Source organism: Rhinoraja longicauda, chromosome 22 (genome assembly GCF_053455715.1).
Source record: "Rhinoraja longicauda isolate Sanriku21f chromosome 22, sRhiLon1.1, whole genome shotgun sequence".
Taxonomy (NCBI): domain Eukaryota; kingdom Metazoa; phylum Chordata; class Chondrichthyes; order Rajiformes; family Arhynchobatidae; genus Rhinoraja; species Rhinoraja longicauda.
Window position 1 is genome coordinate 18,424,842 of NC_135974.1, and position 20,216 is coordinate 18,445,057.

Sequence of the window (20,216 nt, forward strand, 5' to 3'; positions counted from 1 at the left end):
CGAGTACAAGCCGAGTCTATCCAATCTTTCTTCATATGAAAGTCCTGCCATCTCAGGAATCAATCTGGTGAACCTTCTCTGTACTCCCTCTATGGCAAGAATGTCTTTCCTCAGATTAGGAGACCAAAACTGTACGCAATACTCCAGGTGCGGTCTCACCAATGCCCTGTACAACTGCAGTAGAACCTCCCTGCTCCTATACTCAAATCCTTTTGCTATGAATGCTAACATACCATTCACTTTCTTCACTGCCTGCTGCACCTGCATGCCTACTTTCAATGACTGGTGTACCACGACACCCAGGTCTCGTTGCATCTCCCCTTTTCCTAATCGGCCACCATTCAGATAATAGTCTGCTTTCCTGTTCTTGCCACCAAAGTGGATAACCTCACATTTATCCACATTATACTGCATCTGCCATGCATTTGCCCACTCACCTAACCTATCCAAGTCACCTTGCAGCCTCCTAGCATCCTCCTCACAGCTAACACTGCCCCCCAGCTTTGTGTCATCCGCAAACTTGGAGATGTTGCATTCAATTCCCTCGTCCAAATCATTAATATATATTGTAAATAGCTGGGGTCCCAGCACTGAGCCTTGCGGTACCCCACTAGTCACTGCCTGCCATTCTGAAAAGGACCCGTTTATTCCTACTCTTTGCTTCCTGTCTGCCAGCCAGTTTTCTATCCACATCAATACTGAACCCACAATACCGTGTGCTTTAAGTTTGCATACTAATCTCAAGATACGAGATAAGGCGGCACAGTGGTGTAGCCAGTAAGCTGCACACCAACCATCCATCACCCATTCACTCTAGTTCTATGTTATCCCACTTTCGCATCCACTCCCTACACACTAGGGAGCAATTTGCAGAGGGCCGATCAACCTACAATCCTGCATGTCTTTGGGATGTGGGAGGAAACTGGATCACCCAGAGGAAACCCACGTGATCACAGGGGGAATGTGCAAACTCCACACAGATAGTACCCGAGGTCAGAATTGATCCGGGGTCTCTGGCACTGTGAGGCAGCAGCTCTGCCTGCTGTGCCACTGTGCTACCCGTGTTAGGATAAGCTCATGGCTCTGCATTTGTCTTTATAAATCTTTTTGTTTTCGTTCCTCCATTTTCTTTATAATCTGCTGATGGAACTCTACTCTGGGCTGTAAGGTTCGATACAAGTTTGGCAGAGCCTTTACATTCCAATTCCTTCTCTTGAGATAAAGCCCGGCTGGGTTGTTGCTTTGATTGGTTCTGCAACATTTGGTGATTTATGTATTTATAGTCCAAGATCCAGTCCAGACTTATTTCCCAAGTAATGTGTGATGTGTTCTTGTTTCATTATCAAAATGTAATGCTGACTTTGAAAATGATTTGCTGTAATTTGTCCATTCTGCAGGTTTGTAACTGATGTTATACAACTGTTGTAGCTCCATTTCTCAATAGATGTCGTCTGCAGTTTTGCATTTGTGTTTTTGACCGCAGAACGTAAATTTGTTAATTTAATCGCTGCAGCTTTTTTCTTTATGGGATTCCACTTCCCACCATCGGCCCATCGAAGTCATTGCCCCTTGCTCTGTAACTGTTCATAGTACACCACAGAAACAGGCCCTTTGGCCCACATTGTCTGTGCCGAACATTAAACCAAGTCCCAACTCTTACCTGCCAGCACATAATCCATTTTCCTCCATTCCCTGCATATCCATGTGCCTATCCAAATGCCACTATCATATCGGACACCAGGCAGCGCGTTCCAGGCAGCCACCACCCTCTGTATAAAAACAATACTTGCCCTGCACGCCTCCTTTAAACTGTGCCCTCAAGTCTTTGACATTTCCATCTTGGGAAAAAGGTTCTGACTGTCGACCCTATCTATGCCTCTTAATTTTATCAGGCCTCCAATTAACCTCTGATGTTCCAGAGAAAGCAATCCCAGTCTGTCCAACCCCTCCTTGTAGCTAATACTCTCAAATCCAGGCAGCGTCCTGGTAAACCTCCTCTGCTCTGCACTCTCTCCAAAGCCTCCACATCCTTCCTGTAAAGGGGCGACCAGAACTGCACACAATTCTCTAAATGTGGCCTGGCCAAAGTGGTATGAAACTGCAATATGACTTCCTGACACATACTCAATACCTCGACCAATGGAGGCAAGCAGACTGTATGTCGTTTTACCACTTGATTTACTTGTGTTGCCACTTTCAGGGAGTTATGGACTTGGACTCCAAGATTCTGCTCTACATCAATGCTGTTAAGGGTCATGCCATGACTGTATTTCTCTCTCACATTCTGCTCTTTGACACCTGGCCTGAATACACTGAATTCTGTTACCCTGCTAATATCCTGAAACCCAGGCAGCATTCTGGTAAACCTCTGCACCCTCCCCATAGCCACCATATCCTTCCCATAATGGAGCGACCGGAGCTGACCTGTGGCAAGTACCTTGTGGAAGGTCATTGAACGCCTGGGTATAAAGCAAAGTGCAGGAAGAATTCAGCAGGGCCAGCAGCATCTGTGCAAGGGAACAGACAGACAATGTTTGGAGAGGTTGGCTGCCCATTTCCTTCCACAGATGCTGCCTGACCTGCTGAGTTCCTCCAGCAGTTCGTGTTTTCTTCCAGATTCCAGCATCTGCAGTCTCTTGTGTCTCTGTAGGTCTGGATATCTTGTAGCTCCTGTATTATTCTGCTCTCATATTGTGGTGTGGCTTTGAAGAAGACTTTACGAGCATGTTGCCAGGACTCGAGGACCTGAGCTGTAGGGAGAGGTTGGGCAGGCTAGGACTCTATTCCTTGAAGCGCAGGAGGACAAGGGGTGATCTTATAGAGGTTGTACAAAACCACGAGGCAAATAGATTGGGTGAATGCACATTGTTTTACCGAGGGTAGGCAAATGAAGAACCAGAGGACATAGGTCTAAGGTGAGAGGGGAAGATTTAATAGGAACGCGAGGGGCTTTTTCACTCGAGGGTGGTGGGTGTATGGAACGATCTGCCAGAGGAATTATTGAGGCAGGTACTATAACAACATTTAAAAGACTCTTGGACAGGTACATGGATAGGGAAGGATTGGGGAGATTTGGGACAAATGCAGGCATTTGGGACTAGCTTAGAAGAGGGATTTTGGTCAGCATGGGCAAGTTCAGCTAATGGGCCTATTTCCACGCTACATGAATTAATCGTCTGTAGTTTCTTTTACTTAGTAGATATTTACATAGTTAGTTGCTTAGTAGTGCATACTGGTAGCATAGGTGGTGAGAGCAGGTATTGAGGAAGGTGCTTCTGGAGCAGCAGAACTAACTGTTGAGCTTTCCCGAGGTGTCGTGGGGGATTAGTCCATGAAACACCAGTGAAGGGAGGTGTCCACTTGATAACCTCAATGATATCCTGGCATCTACACGGCTAGTTTCTGTTGTCCCATAGTTTAACTGTAAAAAAGCATCTTAGATTATCCTATGGCATTGGGATTGGGTTTCTCCGTTAAATATTTAGCATGTGTTTGTCAACATGTAGGTAGGTTATTACTGAATATGGAATTAGTTATTGTCCTATAGCATGTGTGTATAGGTAGATTAGATACTACTTTGGCATTGGGCTTGGTTTTGTTGGTTGTGCGTTTATCCTGGTGTTAGAGCACATATACTTTGCGTTTTAACTGTAATTTATGAGTACCGATTGGGTCAGTGTTTTTCAGTGGAATTTATCTGTCCTGGTCATAGAGTCAGAGATGTTCTCCCAATTTCTCATTCACTCCCTACACATTGCGAGGTCAGGATTGAACCCCAGTCTGTGCTGTAGTGAGGCAGCAGCACCCCAAGCTGCATCACTGTGCTGCCCGAACGGTGCCAGCACCAGAGACCTGAGTTCTATCCTGACCTCAGGTGCTGTCTGTGCAGAGTTTCTACATTCTCCCTGTGACCGCGTGAGTTTCCTCGAGGTGCCCCGGTTTCCTCCCACATCCCAAACATGTGCGGGTTTGTAGGTTAACTGGCCCTCTGTAAATTGCCCTTAGCGTGTCGGGAGTGGGTGAGAAAGTGGGAAAAAATAGAACTAGTGTGAATGGGTGATCAATGGTCGGCGTGGACTCGGTGGGCCAAAGGGTCTGTTTCCATTCTGTATCTTTAATCAAACTAAACATGAATGCTGGCGGTCTGCTTTTGTGCCTTACTCCTGTATAACTCATGCACACGCACGCATACACAGTCTGAAGAAGGGTCCTGACCCTTCCTTTTTCTCCAGAAATGCTGCCTGACCCGCTGAGTTACTCCACCAATTTTGTGTCTGTCTCCCTTAAAACTAATTTCCCCGCAACAATTCACTGCTGTGATCCTCATTTGCTGACTGATAATCCACTTAGAAATATTACCATCAGACTGCGAGGTAGTTCTTTGTTGTCTAGAGTTGCCGACATCCTGTACCCAACCTATTGCCATGCCAACACAACGGACAAGAGGAAAACAAAAATAACCTGCCATGCGTTTTGTGCCTCTGCTGAACAGTCATTAACATCTCTGCAGCCTGGATTGTGCCACTATCACTAAGGCAACGGTTCCATCTCTTTGTGTCCAAATGAAGCCTCTCTCCAGAGGGGTCGAGAGAGCAGGTGGGATGGAGTGAGGTTGATGCCGGGCTGCTGGCTGGATAATTCAGCGCGGGTCTGGGAACAGGCACAAACAAGCTGCCGATCCAGGAGTCACGGAGGCAGACAGCACAGGAACAGGCCCTTCGGCTCATCTTGTCCTTCAGCTCATCTTGTCCCTGCCGACTAAGATATTCCTTCCAAGAGTTTAGTTTAGAGTCTCGACTTAGAGATGCAGCGTGGAAACAGGCCCTTCGGCCCACTGAGTCTGTGCTGACCAGCGATCCCCGCACACTGGCACCATCCTATTACACCAGGGACAATTTTACTGAAGCCAATTAACCTACAAACCTGTACGTCTGGAGTGTGGGAGGAAACCGGTGCACCCGGATAAAACCCACACGGTCACAGGGAGAACGTACAAACTCCCTACAGACCACACCCGTAGTCATGATTGAACCCGGGTCAATAGACAATAGACAATAGACAATAGACAATAGGTGCAGGAGTAGGCCATTCAGCCCTTCGAGCCAGCACCGCCATTCAATGCGATCATGGCTGATCACTATCAATCAGTACCCCGTTCCTGCCTTCTCCCCATACCCCCTCACTCCGCTATCCTTAAGAGCTCTATCCAGCTCTCTCTTGAAAGCATCCAACGAACTGGCCTCCACTGCCTTCTGAGGCAGAGAATTCCACACCTTCACCACCCTCTGACTGAAAAAGTTCTTCCTCATCTCCGTTCTAAATGGCCTACCCCTTATTCTCAAACTGTGGCCCCTTGTTCTGGACTCCCCCAACATTGGGAACATGTTATCTGCCTCTAATGTGTCCAATCCCCTAATTATCTTATATGTTTCAATAAGATCCCCCCTCATCCTTCTAAATTCCAGTGTATACAAGCCCAATCGCTCCAGCCTTTCAACATACGACAGTCCCGCCATTCCGGGAATTAATCTAGTGAACCTACGCTGCACGCCCTCCATAGCAAGAATATCCTTCCTCAAATTTGGAGACCAAAACTGCACACAGTACTCCAGGTGCGGTCTCACCAGGGCCCGGTACAACTGTAGAAGGACCTCTTTGCTCCTATACTCAACTCCTCTTGTTACGAAGGCCAACATTCCATTGGCTTTCTTCACTGCCTGCTGAACCTGCATGCTTCCTTTCATTGACTGATGCACGAGGACACCCAGATCTCGTTGAACTCCCCCTCCTCCTAACTTGACACCATTCAGATAATAATCTGCCTTTCTATTCTTACTTCCAAAGTAAGCTGGCGCTGTCTACCGCTGCCCCATTGTGCCACCCCAAGACCGCATCATGGGACAGACCATCCACTGACTAGTGAATAGGAATGTGCTAGTGCATGTGGTGGTTGCTGGTCAGTGCAGACGGTGAGCCAAAGGGCCTGTTTCCACATTGTATGTCTAAAGTCTAAAGTATTGTATTTGAGTTTAGCTTGATTGTATTTAAGTATATTATAGTTTTCTGTGGATAGCGAAGCTTTTCACTCTCCCTCAATACACCTGGCAATAATAAATCTAAGCCCAAGTCTAATATATCTCAAGTTCTTGCCTCTGTTCCTTCTCAGTGCTGTTACTTAATTAAGAGGAATCACAGAAGAACTGTGAATGTTGCCTCTTGTGAAAAGCCAGCCTTGCTGGCATTACCTCTGGTCTCCAGTGAAATCCACAGGTCCTGCCAAACTGCCGAATTGTCGACCGTCCAATAAATCCTCCCTTAATGATGTTAATTAAGTGTGTTCGTTTTGTTAAGTGGTTGGATAAGATTGATCTGAACTTTGTGCTGACGCGTGGCAGATATCCACTTATGTTCACTCGACAAATGCAATTCAGCTTGTGGAAAAGTTGACTTTGTTTTGCTGATCAGGCTTTGTTAGAGTCGTCTGGCAGAGTATTGTGATCAGATCTAGGTTGTTAACGTTGATGGCAAATAGAGTCATTCAGCACGGAAACAGGCCCTACAGCCCAGCTTGTCCATGCCGAACAATCTACTCTAGTCCCACGTGCCCACGTTTGTCCCATATCCCTCCAAATGCCAGAGTGAGGCCACGTGCAAACTGGAGGAACAGACAGTCTGAAGAAGGGTCTCGACCTGAAACGTCAACCATTCCTCCTCTCCAGAGATGTTGCCTGTCCTGCTGAGTTACTCCAGCATCTGCAGTTCCTTTCTAAGAGCTTCATATTCCACTTGTGTAACGCTGTGACCATTGAATTCTCCAATTATAGGTATCTAACCTACAAACCACATTAATGTACAAATTGAGATCAGATTCAGATAGTTCACGTTGATGGCAAATAGAGTCAAACAGGAGGGAAACAGGCCTTGCGGCCCAACTGATCCATGCTGGCCAGAAATGCCCCATCTAAGCTGGTCCTATTTTCTTACGTTTGCTCCATATCCCTCTAAACATTTCCTATCCATCTGCCTGTCCAAATGCCTTTTAAATGTTGTTATTGTATCTGCCTCAACTACCTCTTCTGGCAGCTCGGTCCAGACACCCACCATCCTCTAAATAAAAAAGTTGCCTCTCAGGTTCCTATTAAATCTTTCCTCTCTCACCTGAAACCTATGTCCTCTGGCTCTTGATTCTCCTACCCTGGGTAAAAGACACTGTGCATTCACCTTACTTATTCTCACGATTGTATGCACATCCATAAGATCAAAATGCTTGATCTCGTGAACTTTGAGGGCACTCTGAAGGATCTGTTTTTGTGCTGTAAAACTCTGAGAAAAGTGAATATAAATCTTTAAACAATATAGGTTCAGGCAGTGCTATTTTTGTAGACTAAAAGATGCTGGTACGTGCCATTAATAAACATATGTGTCACGTTGCTGAAACACTAAATAACTTTCAAGAGGTACATTCGCGTACGGTCACAAAAAGAACCGTGCATTTAGGCTGCAGAAGAAATTTACAATGTTCCCACGGTTGAGGCTTAATGTGCATCGGATGGAGAATATTAAAAGAGGAAACAGAGGCGCTCAAAATAATGACGGGTCCTGGCAGAGAGAGACAATTGCTGTTGGCAGGGGATTGAGGGCTAGGGGGGGCAGGAGAGAAGGTGTTGGGAATGTGAGGGGAGGCTTTGCAAGGCAAGGAGTGGTTGCCATTTGGAATGCATCGTTTGCCAAGGTAGCGACTGGTTTAATCATGGCTTTGAGAAGAAAATTGGATTTGCAGTCGGAAAACGATGCATTACAAGCACCTTGGTAATGATCAGGGATGAGGTATTTATTTACAGGGAACTGAGAAAGACCGTGTATTTTTATCAATTCATTTTTCATGATATGGTTGTCACTGATGAGAGTGTGTTGTCAGGTGTACCGAGGTACAGTGAGAAGCCTTTTTTCTTGCATGCTGGTGTCTTCATCCACTGGTAAAGGTAATCCCTCTGTGCTGTTGGGGCAGGAAGTTCCAGGACTAAGATCCAGTGACTATGAAGGATCAGCTATATATTTCCAAGTGTGATGTGGAGGGGAACCTGCAGGCGGTGGTGGTCCCATGCATTTCAATACCTCCACCCCTCCACTCCTCCACCCCTCCACTCCTCCACTCCTCCACCCCTCCACCCCTCCACCCATTTCTCACATTACTCATCCTCACATACATTTTTCCCACCATCTCCCACCACCCAGATCACCTTGCCCCTTCCCCCTCCTCCCTCTCCCATCTCCTGCCCCACCCATCCCCGAGTTCGTCATTTATCCCTCTTATCCTTTTATAAAAAAATCCCTTGTGATAGTACCTGCCTCAACTACCTCCTTTGGCAGCTCGTTCCATATACCCCCCCACCCTTTGTGTGAAAAAGTAGCCCTTCAGTGTTCCTATTAAATCTTGCTTCTCTCACCTTAAATCAACTTCCTCTGGTTCTTGATTCCCCCACCCTGGGTACAAGACTGTGCATTCTCCCTATCAATTCTCCTCATGATTTTGTACACCTCTTTAAAATCACCCCTCATTCTCCTGCACTGATGTTTTATACATTTGTTGGTCTGAGCCATAAAATATGGAACTCCATCTTTCGTGAAGGCATCTTGTCGAACTGAGTCCTTTGAGTTTTACTTTCCTAATCATGGAAGGTCTGTGTTGAGTTTAGTTCAGAGATACAGTGTTGAAACAGCCCTTCAGCCCACTGAGTCCACCGCGACCTGTGATCACTGGTACACTAGTTCTATCCTGGACACGATGGACAATTTACAGAAGCCAATTAACCTGCGAACCTGCACGTCTTTGGAATGTGGGAGGAGACTCAGGTTCGATCCTGACTACGGGTGCTGCACTGTAAGGAGTTTGTACGTTCTCCCCGTGACCTGCGTGGGTTTTCTCCGAGATCTTCGGTTTCCTCCCACACTCCAAAGACGTACAGGTATGTAGGTTAATTGGCTGGGTAAATGTAAAAATTGTCCCTAGTGGGTGTAGGATAGTGTTAATGTACGGGGATCGCTGGGCGGCACGGACTTGGTGGGCCGAAAAGGCCTGTTTCCGGCTGTATATATATGATATGATATGATAAACCGGAGCACCTGGAGAAAACCAACGTTATCGCGGGGAGAATGTGCAAACTCCGTACAGACAACACCCAAACTCAGGATCGAACAAGGGGTCTCTGGCACTGTAAGGTAGCAACTCTACCACTGTGGGACCCCTCCCCCCCCCACACACAACCTTAGAAATGACTCGTGAAATAGAGCGGCAGTCAGAAATTACAAGAGGGTTAAAGTTGTTTGAGCAGTAGAATGCCAGCCAGTACTAAACAACTGAGCCTGCTGAGTGTGGGATATATATTGTTTGATGTATTATTTTGAGAAATGGAATTGTCAATTGTTAGAGGGATATGTGCCAAATGCAGGAAAATGGTTGTAACTCAGGTAGTCAACTTGGTAAGTATGGACCAGTTGGGCTGAAGGGCCTGTTTCCGTGCTGTATAACGCAGTGACTCTTGAGCTCCCTTGATTTTCCATCACTTTGTACTGACATTTCCATGACTGTAAGGCATAGTAGCAGAATTAGGCCATTTGACCCATCAAGTCTATTCTATGACGGATCTATTTTTCCCTCTCGATCCCATTCTACTGCCTTCTCACAGGCACCCTAACCTTTGATGCCCTTACTAAACAAGAACCTATTAATCTTCCTTTTAAAAATACCCAATGACCTGGGCAATGATGCCCAATGACAGTGCACTATCCTACACACTAGGGACAGTTTTACAATTTTACCAAAGCCAATTAGCCTACAAACCTGCACGTCTTTGGAGTGTGGGAGGAAAACGATTGAAATAATTCCACATGGGCACAATCATGCCACATACATGTGCAACAGGTAGTGCAACGAGAAAACCACCAGAGTGCAGAAAATCGTTTTAGTTTAGAGATACAACATGGAAACAGACCCTTTCGGCCCACCAGGTTCAAACCAACCAATCGCACATTCACAATAGTTCTATCCTACACACGAGGAACAATTTACAGAAGCCAATTAACCTACAAACTTGCATGTCTTTGGGATGTGGGAGGAATTCAGAACTCCCGGAGAAAACCCAAACAGGGAGAACGTACAAATTCGGTGCAGACAACACCCGTAGTGAGGATCTAACCTGGGTCCCTGGTGCTGTCAGGCAATGACTCTACTGCTGCGCCACTGTGCCGCCCCAAATGATGGCAGCCATCAAGTGAATGCTCTTCCATTCTTTTCCCGCCAGCTTAAACTACAGCGGTGTCTGCCTGGCATCGGATGGACAGTTCCGAGACTTCCTGGATGGAATGGGACCGGCACAGTTTGTGGGGCGACAGACACTGGCCACTCCATCGATGGGTAAGCCACAGGCATCATCTCTGCACCTGCACTGACCCCCAGTAGATGTTTATGGCTGGGGGGGAGAGTGGGGGGGGGGGGGGTGGGAGTTTCCCAAGCTAGGGGTGTCCACAACTAGAGGTGTATGTTTAAGGTGAGAGGGAGGAGATTTAAAAGGAATCAGAGGGGCAAATCTTTCACAAAGAGCGAAAGAAGACTCAAAGTGCTGGAGTAACTCAGGGGGTCAGGCAGCAGCTCTGGAGAACATGGGTAAGTGACGTTTCAGGTCAAGACCCTTCTTCACAAAGAGCAGTTGGTTCTAACAGTCAGAGCCTTTTCCCCAGGGCGGCATTATCAAATTCTAGAGGGCATAGCTTTCTGGTGAGAGGGATAAAGTTTACAGGAAATGTGCGGGGCAAGTTTTTTTTCCACGGAGGCTGGTGAGTGCCCGAAACACACTGCTGGAGGGTGGTGATGGAGGCAGGTACAATAATGGCGTTTAAAAGAGTTTTGGGAGAGGCACATGGATCACGTGCAGGCAGGTAAGGGTTGGTCATGGCATTATGTATGGAACAGGCATCGTGGGCTGAAGGGCCTGCCCGGTGCTGTATTGATCTGTGTTCTATGTTCTAATGAGCTTTCAGAAGAGGTGGTGGAATCAGGGACAGTAACAACATTTAAGAGGCATCTCATGCAAGTACTTGCATGAGCAAGGCACAGAGAGAGACTAGATTCGGGCAAGTGGGATAGTATGGATTGACGTAATGGTCAGTGTGTTTCTGATCGCAGAACGTAAGCTGTGAATTAATTGCTGCAGCATTGGGCTTTGTGGGATTTCACTTCCCACTGTCTGACCATTGATATTATTGCCCCATACTCTGTGACTGTTCACAGCACATTAGAACAGTACAGCCCACAATGTCCGTGCTGAACACGAAGCCAAGACCAACTCTTATTTGTGTGCCCATTATCCCCATCCCTCCATTCCCTGCATATCCATGTGTTGATCCCTAAGCCTCTTCATTTTGAGACGATTCTTTAATCTCCACAGAAGGAGACTACTTCTGCAAAGTACTGCTTTTGGCCAGCGTTATGTTGGCAAGGCAGATGATAAATTGGGGATTGGAGCCAAAATCTGGCAGAAATGGAGATGCGACAGAATGTGTGAGATGCAGGAAACATTTATTGTCGTGTACATCACAGGGAATGTGCAAATTGCAGAGAACACAATGTCTACAAGTATTATAGAGAAACACAGTCGCAGTGGAAACACAGTGGATAGAAAAACAGCCTGCAGGTTAAATTAGAGGCTAGCAGTTACACAGACCAAAAGAGACAAGAGTATTTTATTGTCACATGTCCCGAAACGGAACAATGACAATAGATAAGTAAATATAGTACTCAGTGTGATAAACACCATAACAGGTCTGTTGTTCTAAAGTATCAAAGCCAAGAGTCCTGCCACCACCTCGTTGCAAGATCACCACTTGATTTCCACTGGATCATTGACCTGATTAACTGTGAGTTGTCCCGTGTCTGTCATCCACCTACAGTTCCATGTTCCACCACACGGTGTCAGTGTAAGACCAGGTCTTGACAATCGTTGAATCATAAGGAAATTTCACAGCAGCAAGCAGCTCTGGTTTGTAGTGTTAGAACAGAGAACAGTACAGGAACAGGCCCTTCGACCAATCTAACTACTCATGGTCATCTGCCTGCATGTGGTCTGCGTCCCTTCATCCCCTACCTGTTTATGCGTCTGCCTAAAAGCCTCGTTAACTGCACCATCATATCTGCTTCCACCATCTATCCCAGCAGTGTGTTGCAGGCACCTGTTATGTAAAAAGAAACTAATCTTTTCGCACAGTGGCGAAGCTGGTAGAGTCGCTGCCTCACAGTGCCAGAGACCCGAGTTCGATCTTGACCTTGGCTGCTGTCTGTGTGTGTGGAGTTTGCACGTTTTCGTTGTGACTTTATGGGTATCCTCCAGGTTTTCCCACACATCCAAAAGACGTGTGGGTTTGTAGGTTAATTGGCCCTCTGTAAATTGCCCTGAGTGGGTAGGGAGTGGATGAGAAAGTGGGATAACATAGAACTAGTGACAAAGGGCGATAGATGGTCGGTGTGGTCTCGATGGGCCGAAGGGCCTGTTTCCATGCCGTATCGTTCAATCAAACCACATTCTCTCACCCTTTGGCAACCAACTGCACATGAAACCATTTGAAGAAGGGTCCCGACCCAAAACGTCACCTATCCATGTGCACCAGAGATGCTGCCTGACCCACTGAGTTACTCCAGCACTTTGTATCTTTTTTTAAACGCACGTAAGTTTTATCCAGTTCCCAAATGTCACTTACTTTCAAAGAGGTGTCTTGTTGCATGTATGGGCCACTGTGGTAATCTCTCAGCTCCCTCTCTCTGACAGGTGACGTGGAGATGGGGATTTTGGAGCGGGACGGGCAGCTGGAGGTGGAGGTGATTCAGGCCCGCGGACTCACGCCAAAACCAGGGACCAAGGCTCTGCCAGGTACGGCTCTGGTCCCCACTGTTCCCAGCTGAACGCTTCACCCCTCAGCTCTCTCTCTCACCCTTGGACAGCCCTCTCCGCCCTCTCTCAATCTGTCTGGTTTGGTTTAGTTTAGTTTAGTTTTGGGGAGGCACAGTGGCGCAGCGGTAGATTTATTGCCTTACAGCGACAGAGACCCGGGTGTGATCCTGACTACGGGTGCTGTCTGTACAGAGCATGTACATTCTCCCTGTGACCACGTGGGTTTTCTTCGAGTGCTCTGGTTTTTCCACAAATCCCAAAGACATGTGGGTTTGTAGGTTAATTGGCTTCAGTTAAATTGTAAAGGATAGTGTGTGTAGGATAGTGCGAGTGTACGTGGTGATTACTGGTTGGCAGCACAGTTACAGCAGGCAGTCCCCCAAGGTCTGGTCACCAGAGGTCAGACTGGGCCAATGGGGGGGGACGTCCTTCTCGATGGGGTGGTGGGTGCCCTGAGGACCATCTCAGGAGTCCCATCTTCTGCCCATTGGAAGGTCTCTGCCAAGTAACGTTGTTCTTCTGTGAATCTCCACATCTCAGCCGATCCCAACAATCGCCCCGGGAGTCTCATTCCTCTCCTTGATGGTCTCTGCTCCCTTCCTTCGCTGAGTGCCGATGGGTTGGTTGTCTCACCTGCTCCTCTCCTCCTCCTTCCAGCTGCTTATATTAAACTTTACCTTCTGGAGAACGGGATTTGCATCGCAAAGAAGAAAACCAAGAGTGCACACAAGTCCCTGGACCCCTTGTATCATCAGATCCTGGTCTTCAACGAGAGCCCACAGGGCAAGATCTTGCAGGTCAGTGCAGAGGGTCTTCAGGGGCTGTGTAGAAGCGGGGATGGAGAGGAGCTGCTGCTACCACACATACGGGCACTGCTCCCCAGGTCAGGCTTGGCAGCAGGCACAGTTGACGTTCCTCCTTTCTCAAAACATTCTCCCACCGCCTCCCTGTAACCTTTGACAACCTTACTAATCAAGTAGCTGTCAGTCTTGGCTTTAAAAATACCCAAAGACTTGGCCTCCACTGCCCTCTGTGGCCATGAGTTCCAGAGATTCACACCCCCGGCCAAAGAAATTCCTCCTCATCTCCTTTCTAAAGGTACGTCCTTTTATTCTCAGGCCGTGCCCTCTAGTCCTAGACTTTCCCACTAGTGGAAACATCCTCTCCACATCCACTCTCTCCAGGCCTTTCCCTATTCGGTAAGTTTCATTGAGGTCCTCCCTCATCCATCTAAATTCCAACCAGTAGAGGCCCAGTGCCGTCAAATGCTCCTCATTCATGAACCCCATCATCTCTGGGATCATTCCCGTAAACCTCCTCTGGACCCTCTCCAGTTCCAGCACATCCTTCCCCAAATATGGGGTCCAAAAGTGCTCGCAATACTGCCAATGCACCTGAACAGTGTCTTATAAAGCCTCAACATTATATCCCTATTTTTATATTCTCGTCCTCTCAAAATAAAAGCATTTGCCTTCCTTACTACCGATTAAACCTCCCGGTTAACCTTCTGGGAATCCTGCACCAGCAATCCCAATTCCCTTTGCACCTCCGATTTGTGAATCCTCTCACCATTTGGAAAATAGTCTACGCCTTTGTTCCTCCTACGAAATTTCTTTGTTTCTACTCAGTTTGCCAGTTTGAGAAAAGCATACCTCCAGATTCCGAGACATTTTCTTCCCAGCTGTTATCAAGCAACCATGCAGCCATAATTTCACCAACTAGAGAACAGTCCTGACCTACCATTGACCACATTGGAGCCCTTTGGACAATCTTTAATCAAACTTTGCTGGACTTTATCTTGCACTAAACGTTATTCCCTTTATCCTGTATCTGTCCGCTGTGGACGACTTGATTGTAATCATGCATGAAGTTATACAGTGTGGAAACTGGCCATTTGGCCCAACTTGCCCACACGGACCAACAAACCCCATCTACACTAGTCCCACCTGCCTGTGTTTAGCCCATATCCCTCTAAACCTGTCCTATCCATGTACCTCTCCAAATCTATATATTAAAACTCTTGTTTGTTTGTTTGTTCCTGAACTACAGCCAAAACAGTACACGATAGCATGACAATTTTAGGCCCACCTTACTCAACATCGTCCCTTTGGTGCTAATGGAAGAAGTATCAGTGAAATTGGTGTTATATTTTTAAAGTTATTCACATTTTAAAGTTTAAACCTATCTCCTGGGGAGGGAGGGAGGGTGGGAGAGGGAGGGAGGAGGGAGGATAAGGGGGATTGAAGGGGGGGAGGGGGAGGGAGGGAGGGGGGGATGGGGGGAGGGCGGGAGGAGAGGGTGCTGCACCAATAAAGGAGAGGTTTGGGCCTAACGGGTCCACTTGGTCTAGTGTTTCCTAAATGTTGTGATAGCACCTGCCTCAACTACCTCCTCTGGCAGCTTGTTCCATACACCCATCACCCTTTGTGCAAAGAAGTTACCCCTTAGGTTCCCCCCCCTTAATTCTTTCCCCCCCTCACCTGAAACCTATTTCCCCTGGTTCTCGATTCCCCTCCTTTGGGCAAAAGACTCTGTGCGTATAATGTTTTCGCTGACCGGATAGCGTGCAATAAAAAAGCTTTTCACTATACCTCGGTACGCAAGACAATAATGAGTTTGAATTAAGTCCATGTTTGAGTTTGAGTTTAATTTATTGTCACGTGTACCGACTTACAGTGAAAAGCTTTAGCTGTGTGCTCATCAGTCAGTGGAAAAACAACACATGGTTACAATCGAGCCACCCACATTGTACAGATTCGTGATAAAGGGAATAACGTGAATAACATTTACTGCAAGATGAAGTCCAGTAAAGTAAGAAATGTTGCTGTCGGAGAAAAGGAGTGATTATAATTCACGATTGCAGACCTACGTCTGTGACTAGCGCACAAAGAGTTGCCTGGTTTGGCAGCTGTAACAAAATATATGGAGGTCTACAAATACAAGTAAAATACAGAAAATACAAGTAAAATACAGAAAAACTATCAATATGGTAACTATATAACATAACAGGTCTCACTCACGCCCCTTTGTGTATTGGAGTCCCCTGCCTGTTGGCATCGGCACACACCAGGATTCAAGCTTTTCCTCTCTCTCTCCCTCTCGGGTAACGATCTCTTCAAGCTCTTCCCCTCAGGTGAAGCTCTGCTCTAATGGTCGAAGCATGCACCTACATCATAACTTTTATCTCTAAGAACAACAGTTGACTAAGTGTCCAACTCGCTATCCTCCTTGGTACCACAATGGTGTGTGTTATGTGTCCGAGCTAGTCACAGATGTCTCTAGGAAGACAAAGCTAATCTTAGTAACCTTGTATGTGGCCTCGTGATTTACTGGACACTTCTAGTTAGCCAAAGCATTCTTCGAAAACATCTGCTTGTTTTCCTAAGCAGGGTTTGAAAGGTGGTGCTGCTTATTTAGCTGACGACTCCATTTTAGCTGACATAGTCTGTTAACTCTTACATTGCAGGCGCCTTGTTGGAAACTAAACTAAACTTCTCTCTTTCTGGCCTGGAAGGTGATTGTCTGGGGTAACTACAGCAGGATGGATCGCAAGTGTTTCATGGGAGTGGCTCAGGTGCTGCTGGAAGAGCTGGACCTGTCGAGCTCGGCCGTTGGATGGTACAAGCTATTCCCGACCTGCTCCATGGTGGAGCCACCCTTGGCCCCGCTGCTCCGTAACGCCTCCCAGCTCTCGCTGGAGAGCACCGTCGGACCTTGCTGCGACCGCTCCTAACCATGGTGGGTTCCTTGCCAGCCTTTCGTTTCCTGCCATGCTAGAGGGCAGTCAGGGCTCCTCGTGGGCAGAGGGCTCGTTGCTGCCGCACAGTGCATGCTTGACTTAGTCCACTTCCCCGGAGCCCGTTTTGGTCAAAGGGTGACCCAGAGCCCGGCAATGGCGGCACGGAGGGGGATGAGGTGATTGATGATCGGTGCCTGGCACAGTGCCCGCAAGGACCGGCTGTAGTAGCGCTCCTCTGCTCCACGTTCACCTCCAATCACGGTCCGTTTGTTTTTTGCCCAACTTGTGGCATCTCATCGTCTCCTCCGCAAACCAAGTGTGGACTCCATCAGCCTTCCATCGTCGGATGACATCTGTAGAGCGGGTACCATCATTCCATCAACAAGTGTACCTTCAGCAACCCACTGTCGTTGGAAGAGTCCACTTCATTGGAAAGCAAGTAAAGTGTTTTAATCGCCTGTGTCAGAGACCGACCGGGTGGCGTCCAGGATCTAGAGTTGAATGGCAACCCTGTTCGCCAGAACATGCCTGAAATCTTGCCGTGTCAGTATTTACTTGGGTAAACAATAATTAGCTTCTTGGCTCCTGGAATTATATTCCTGAGAGCTGTAAAAAACACAAAGGTATCCATAGGTGTTTTGTCATCGATGTTCCATCGGTCAACATTCTTCGTTATCTCAGCACCTAATTCCACCGAGGACACTTGACACTTTGATATCATTAGAGTTTACATAAATAAGTAAATATAAGATGTAGTTTTCAGTGTTAGTTTAACTTATTTCATAACTTAATGCACTGGTATAAAAAAAACAGAATGGCATTTTTTTGGCAATAATATGTCTTGAGAAACAGGAAGAGTGCCGCATTGCCAGAGAGAGTGGTCTCAGGGATGGTGACTGGTGTCACATCTGGGAGTTTATTGAAGACAGAGAGTGGAAAGATAGAAGTGGAGGGACTTTATACAATATTGCAGTAGCACAACGATGTGTACTAAAATTATACAAAAAAAAAGAAATTGAAATTCTCCTTAATTACAGCATTGAAAGTTTTCGGCATTCTCTGTATATTGAGAGAGGGTGCAGTAGTTTATAGTTTGTAGCATGCAAGGGTAGTGACAGTAGATTAAGGCTATTGGGTACAGCGTAGACCGAGTGTGTTCAGAACTGTGCCAATCTTGTCCTTGTCTGCTGAGAATGCAGATGAGGTACAACGTTGGCGGTTCAGGATGGGAGGTAAAGCTTGAATCTAATTGATGAGGAAGTCTAATTAAAATCTCAATTCGTGTTCCAAATTAAATTTTGCTTTGAAATCTTCAGAAGGGACTTTGAACCCAAGACTCTATCCAACCTCAATCTTCAAAGTTTACATTTAAATCGGGCTATTCTTAAGAGTTTGCAAGTATTTATTTGCTATATATCTGATTCTCAAAATTGTTAAACACATGCTTTGGATGAGTTTACATATCCTTGCTTCAAATGAGCCTTCAAATAAAATAATTATCCACAGTTCCATAAAAAATCTAAATTAATTTGGAGTAGTTATGGCAGATGAATTTATCAACTGAACTAAATCCTTTAAACAACAAATATTATCATAGGCTATTCCTTCCAAGCCAATATTTCTATTTAAAGAGCAGTTCTGTTTCACAGGAGCTTAGTTGAGTAGTTACAATGCCTGTTATTAATTAATATTACCATATTGTTCTTAAAGAAATTTCAGATTATTCTAGTATTTGCGCTCAAAATTATTTCACAGCAACTTAGAGAAGGAAGTGTTATTGTTTGAGGAAGTACTGGAAAGTAAGACGAAGAGTTGATATGTTTCGGGATCAATTCACTAAGTTTTTATATGTTGCTGTCACAATAGATATAAATAAGTTAGATTAACTTGGCAAAGAGTTAGCCGTATGCATGTTTGGGTGCGTGTTAGCATAGTAGTGACTTTAAACAAAGCACATTTCTTAAATTTTGGACACTTGTAGGTGTTTCAATGGCATAGCGGGTGATAGATACCAAATATGCCTCACATGTAGCAATAGAAGAGGAACAGGTCGCATTCAGTGCAGTAGGAAATTTATTCTCAATAATAAATGTTGAAAATGTGAGAAATGTTATTTAAAACGTAGGCATACACTGCAGTTAGTAAAACCAGGGTTCAGTATTACTGCAAAACCACAAGCAGTTTTGTTTATAAAAACAGACAATGTTATAAAAGGGGGCGATATAAAATTCATTAAGAGCTAGGTTGTCTTAGTTTTGTTCCTGATTTATAAGGACTGCTGGTGGTTTTATATAGAAAATATAATAATAATTTTGAACCCTCAATTTTTAGTCTTGAATGTTTGAAACTATTGGAGTCGTAGAGTGCAGAGAGTTTTCTGAATGGAGTTTGAGTTGTTTGACTAGGAGCAGTGGGACCTGGGCCAAATTCCGTCACTAAAACCATTTCCAACATAACGTGCACTGGGATGAGTTCTACTGATCCAGCCTTCTGTTCTATTCAACCTGGAATCAAAGTCTGCTTGGGCAGATGGAAAGCAGCCACCATTAACAGCCACTGAGTCACCCTAGTGTGATAGGACATCTAGTTGCAGTTCAAGGGTGGAGGCCCAGGCAGGAAACATTACAAGCATAGTATCCTGCTGGGTTCCCTCACGCCTGGACCGCTATTCTTCCATTTAAATTTCACTTTATTGGTGTCTAAATGCACTCCCATTGTTCGCCAGCGCCATATCTCTCTCCCCATCTCCCTGTGAACGTTGTTCCATTCTGGTCTACTCCATCTCTCTTATTTCGCATCCAAAGTCAGTTGCCCCTTTTTTCCAGTTTGCTCCGGTTCCTTTAGCATCTCTCCTTTGGGCTTTGTTCCCTCCCATACCCAAAGGGTGATCGAGGCAGTAGTGCCACAGTTCTGCATTCAATCTGCAAGAGAGTGGCGATTCTTGTCAATCTGTTAAAGACTGCACTCAGGCGGGGGGCGGGGGGGGGGGGGGGGGGGGGAGAGAGCGGGGGTGGTGAAGCCTTTCACTCCGTGTACGCTTTCTTCCTCTGCTTCTTTAAGGACACCCTCGTCCTAGACCCAGAGTCACAGAATCACAGGCGGGTTGGAGGATGGATAGAGGCCATTTGGCCATTCAGTTTATTCTATCCCTGCGCAAGATCAATCTTTATCCCCGACCCCACCGTCCCTCCCCATCCTCTCCCCATTGTTCTGTAGTTAGTTCCATCATGAGAATGGTAGACCACTTGCTTCACCTTTTAACTTGGGAGCCGCCACAAGATCATGTCATGAGATCATAAGATCATGAGATTCATCCCAGAATCGCCCCAGTGAATCTCCCCTGCACTGTTTCCGTTGAAAACATTTATTTTCATAAATACAGACACCAAATTAAACACATTACTCCAGAAGTGATCCCATCTGCTCCTGTAAAGTTGCAACAAATCATCCCTGGTTATACACTGTACACTCCTTGCAATAAAGGCCAACATTGCATCTGCCTTCCTATTGCTGTACCTATAAGCAGTCCATTTGTG

General features: G+C 46.2%; 1 protein-coding gene across 1 annotated transcript in view; it reads left to right on the plus strand.

Moving 5' to 3' along the window:
* The window catches only part of rims4 (regulating synaptic membrane exocytosis 4), a 46,172-nt gene extending 26,534 nt beyond the window's left edge, over window positions 1-19,638 (plus strand). The window contains exons 3-6 of the mRNA XM_078418906.1: window positions 10,302-10,414; window positions 12,819-12,920; window positions 13,599-13,738; window positions 16,456-19,638. Coding sequence (XP_078275032.1) covers window positions 10,302-10,414; window positions 12,819-12,920; window positions 13,599-13,738; window positions 16,456-16,674 — 574 coding nt within the window. The 3' untranslated portion in view covers window positions 16,675-19,638. The remainder of the gene's footprint in view (window positions 1-10,301; window positions 10,415-12,818; window positions 12,921-13,598; window positions 13,739-16,455) is intronic.
* Window positions 19,639-20,216: the final 578 nt, after the last annotated feature.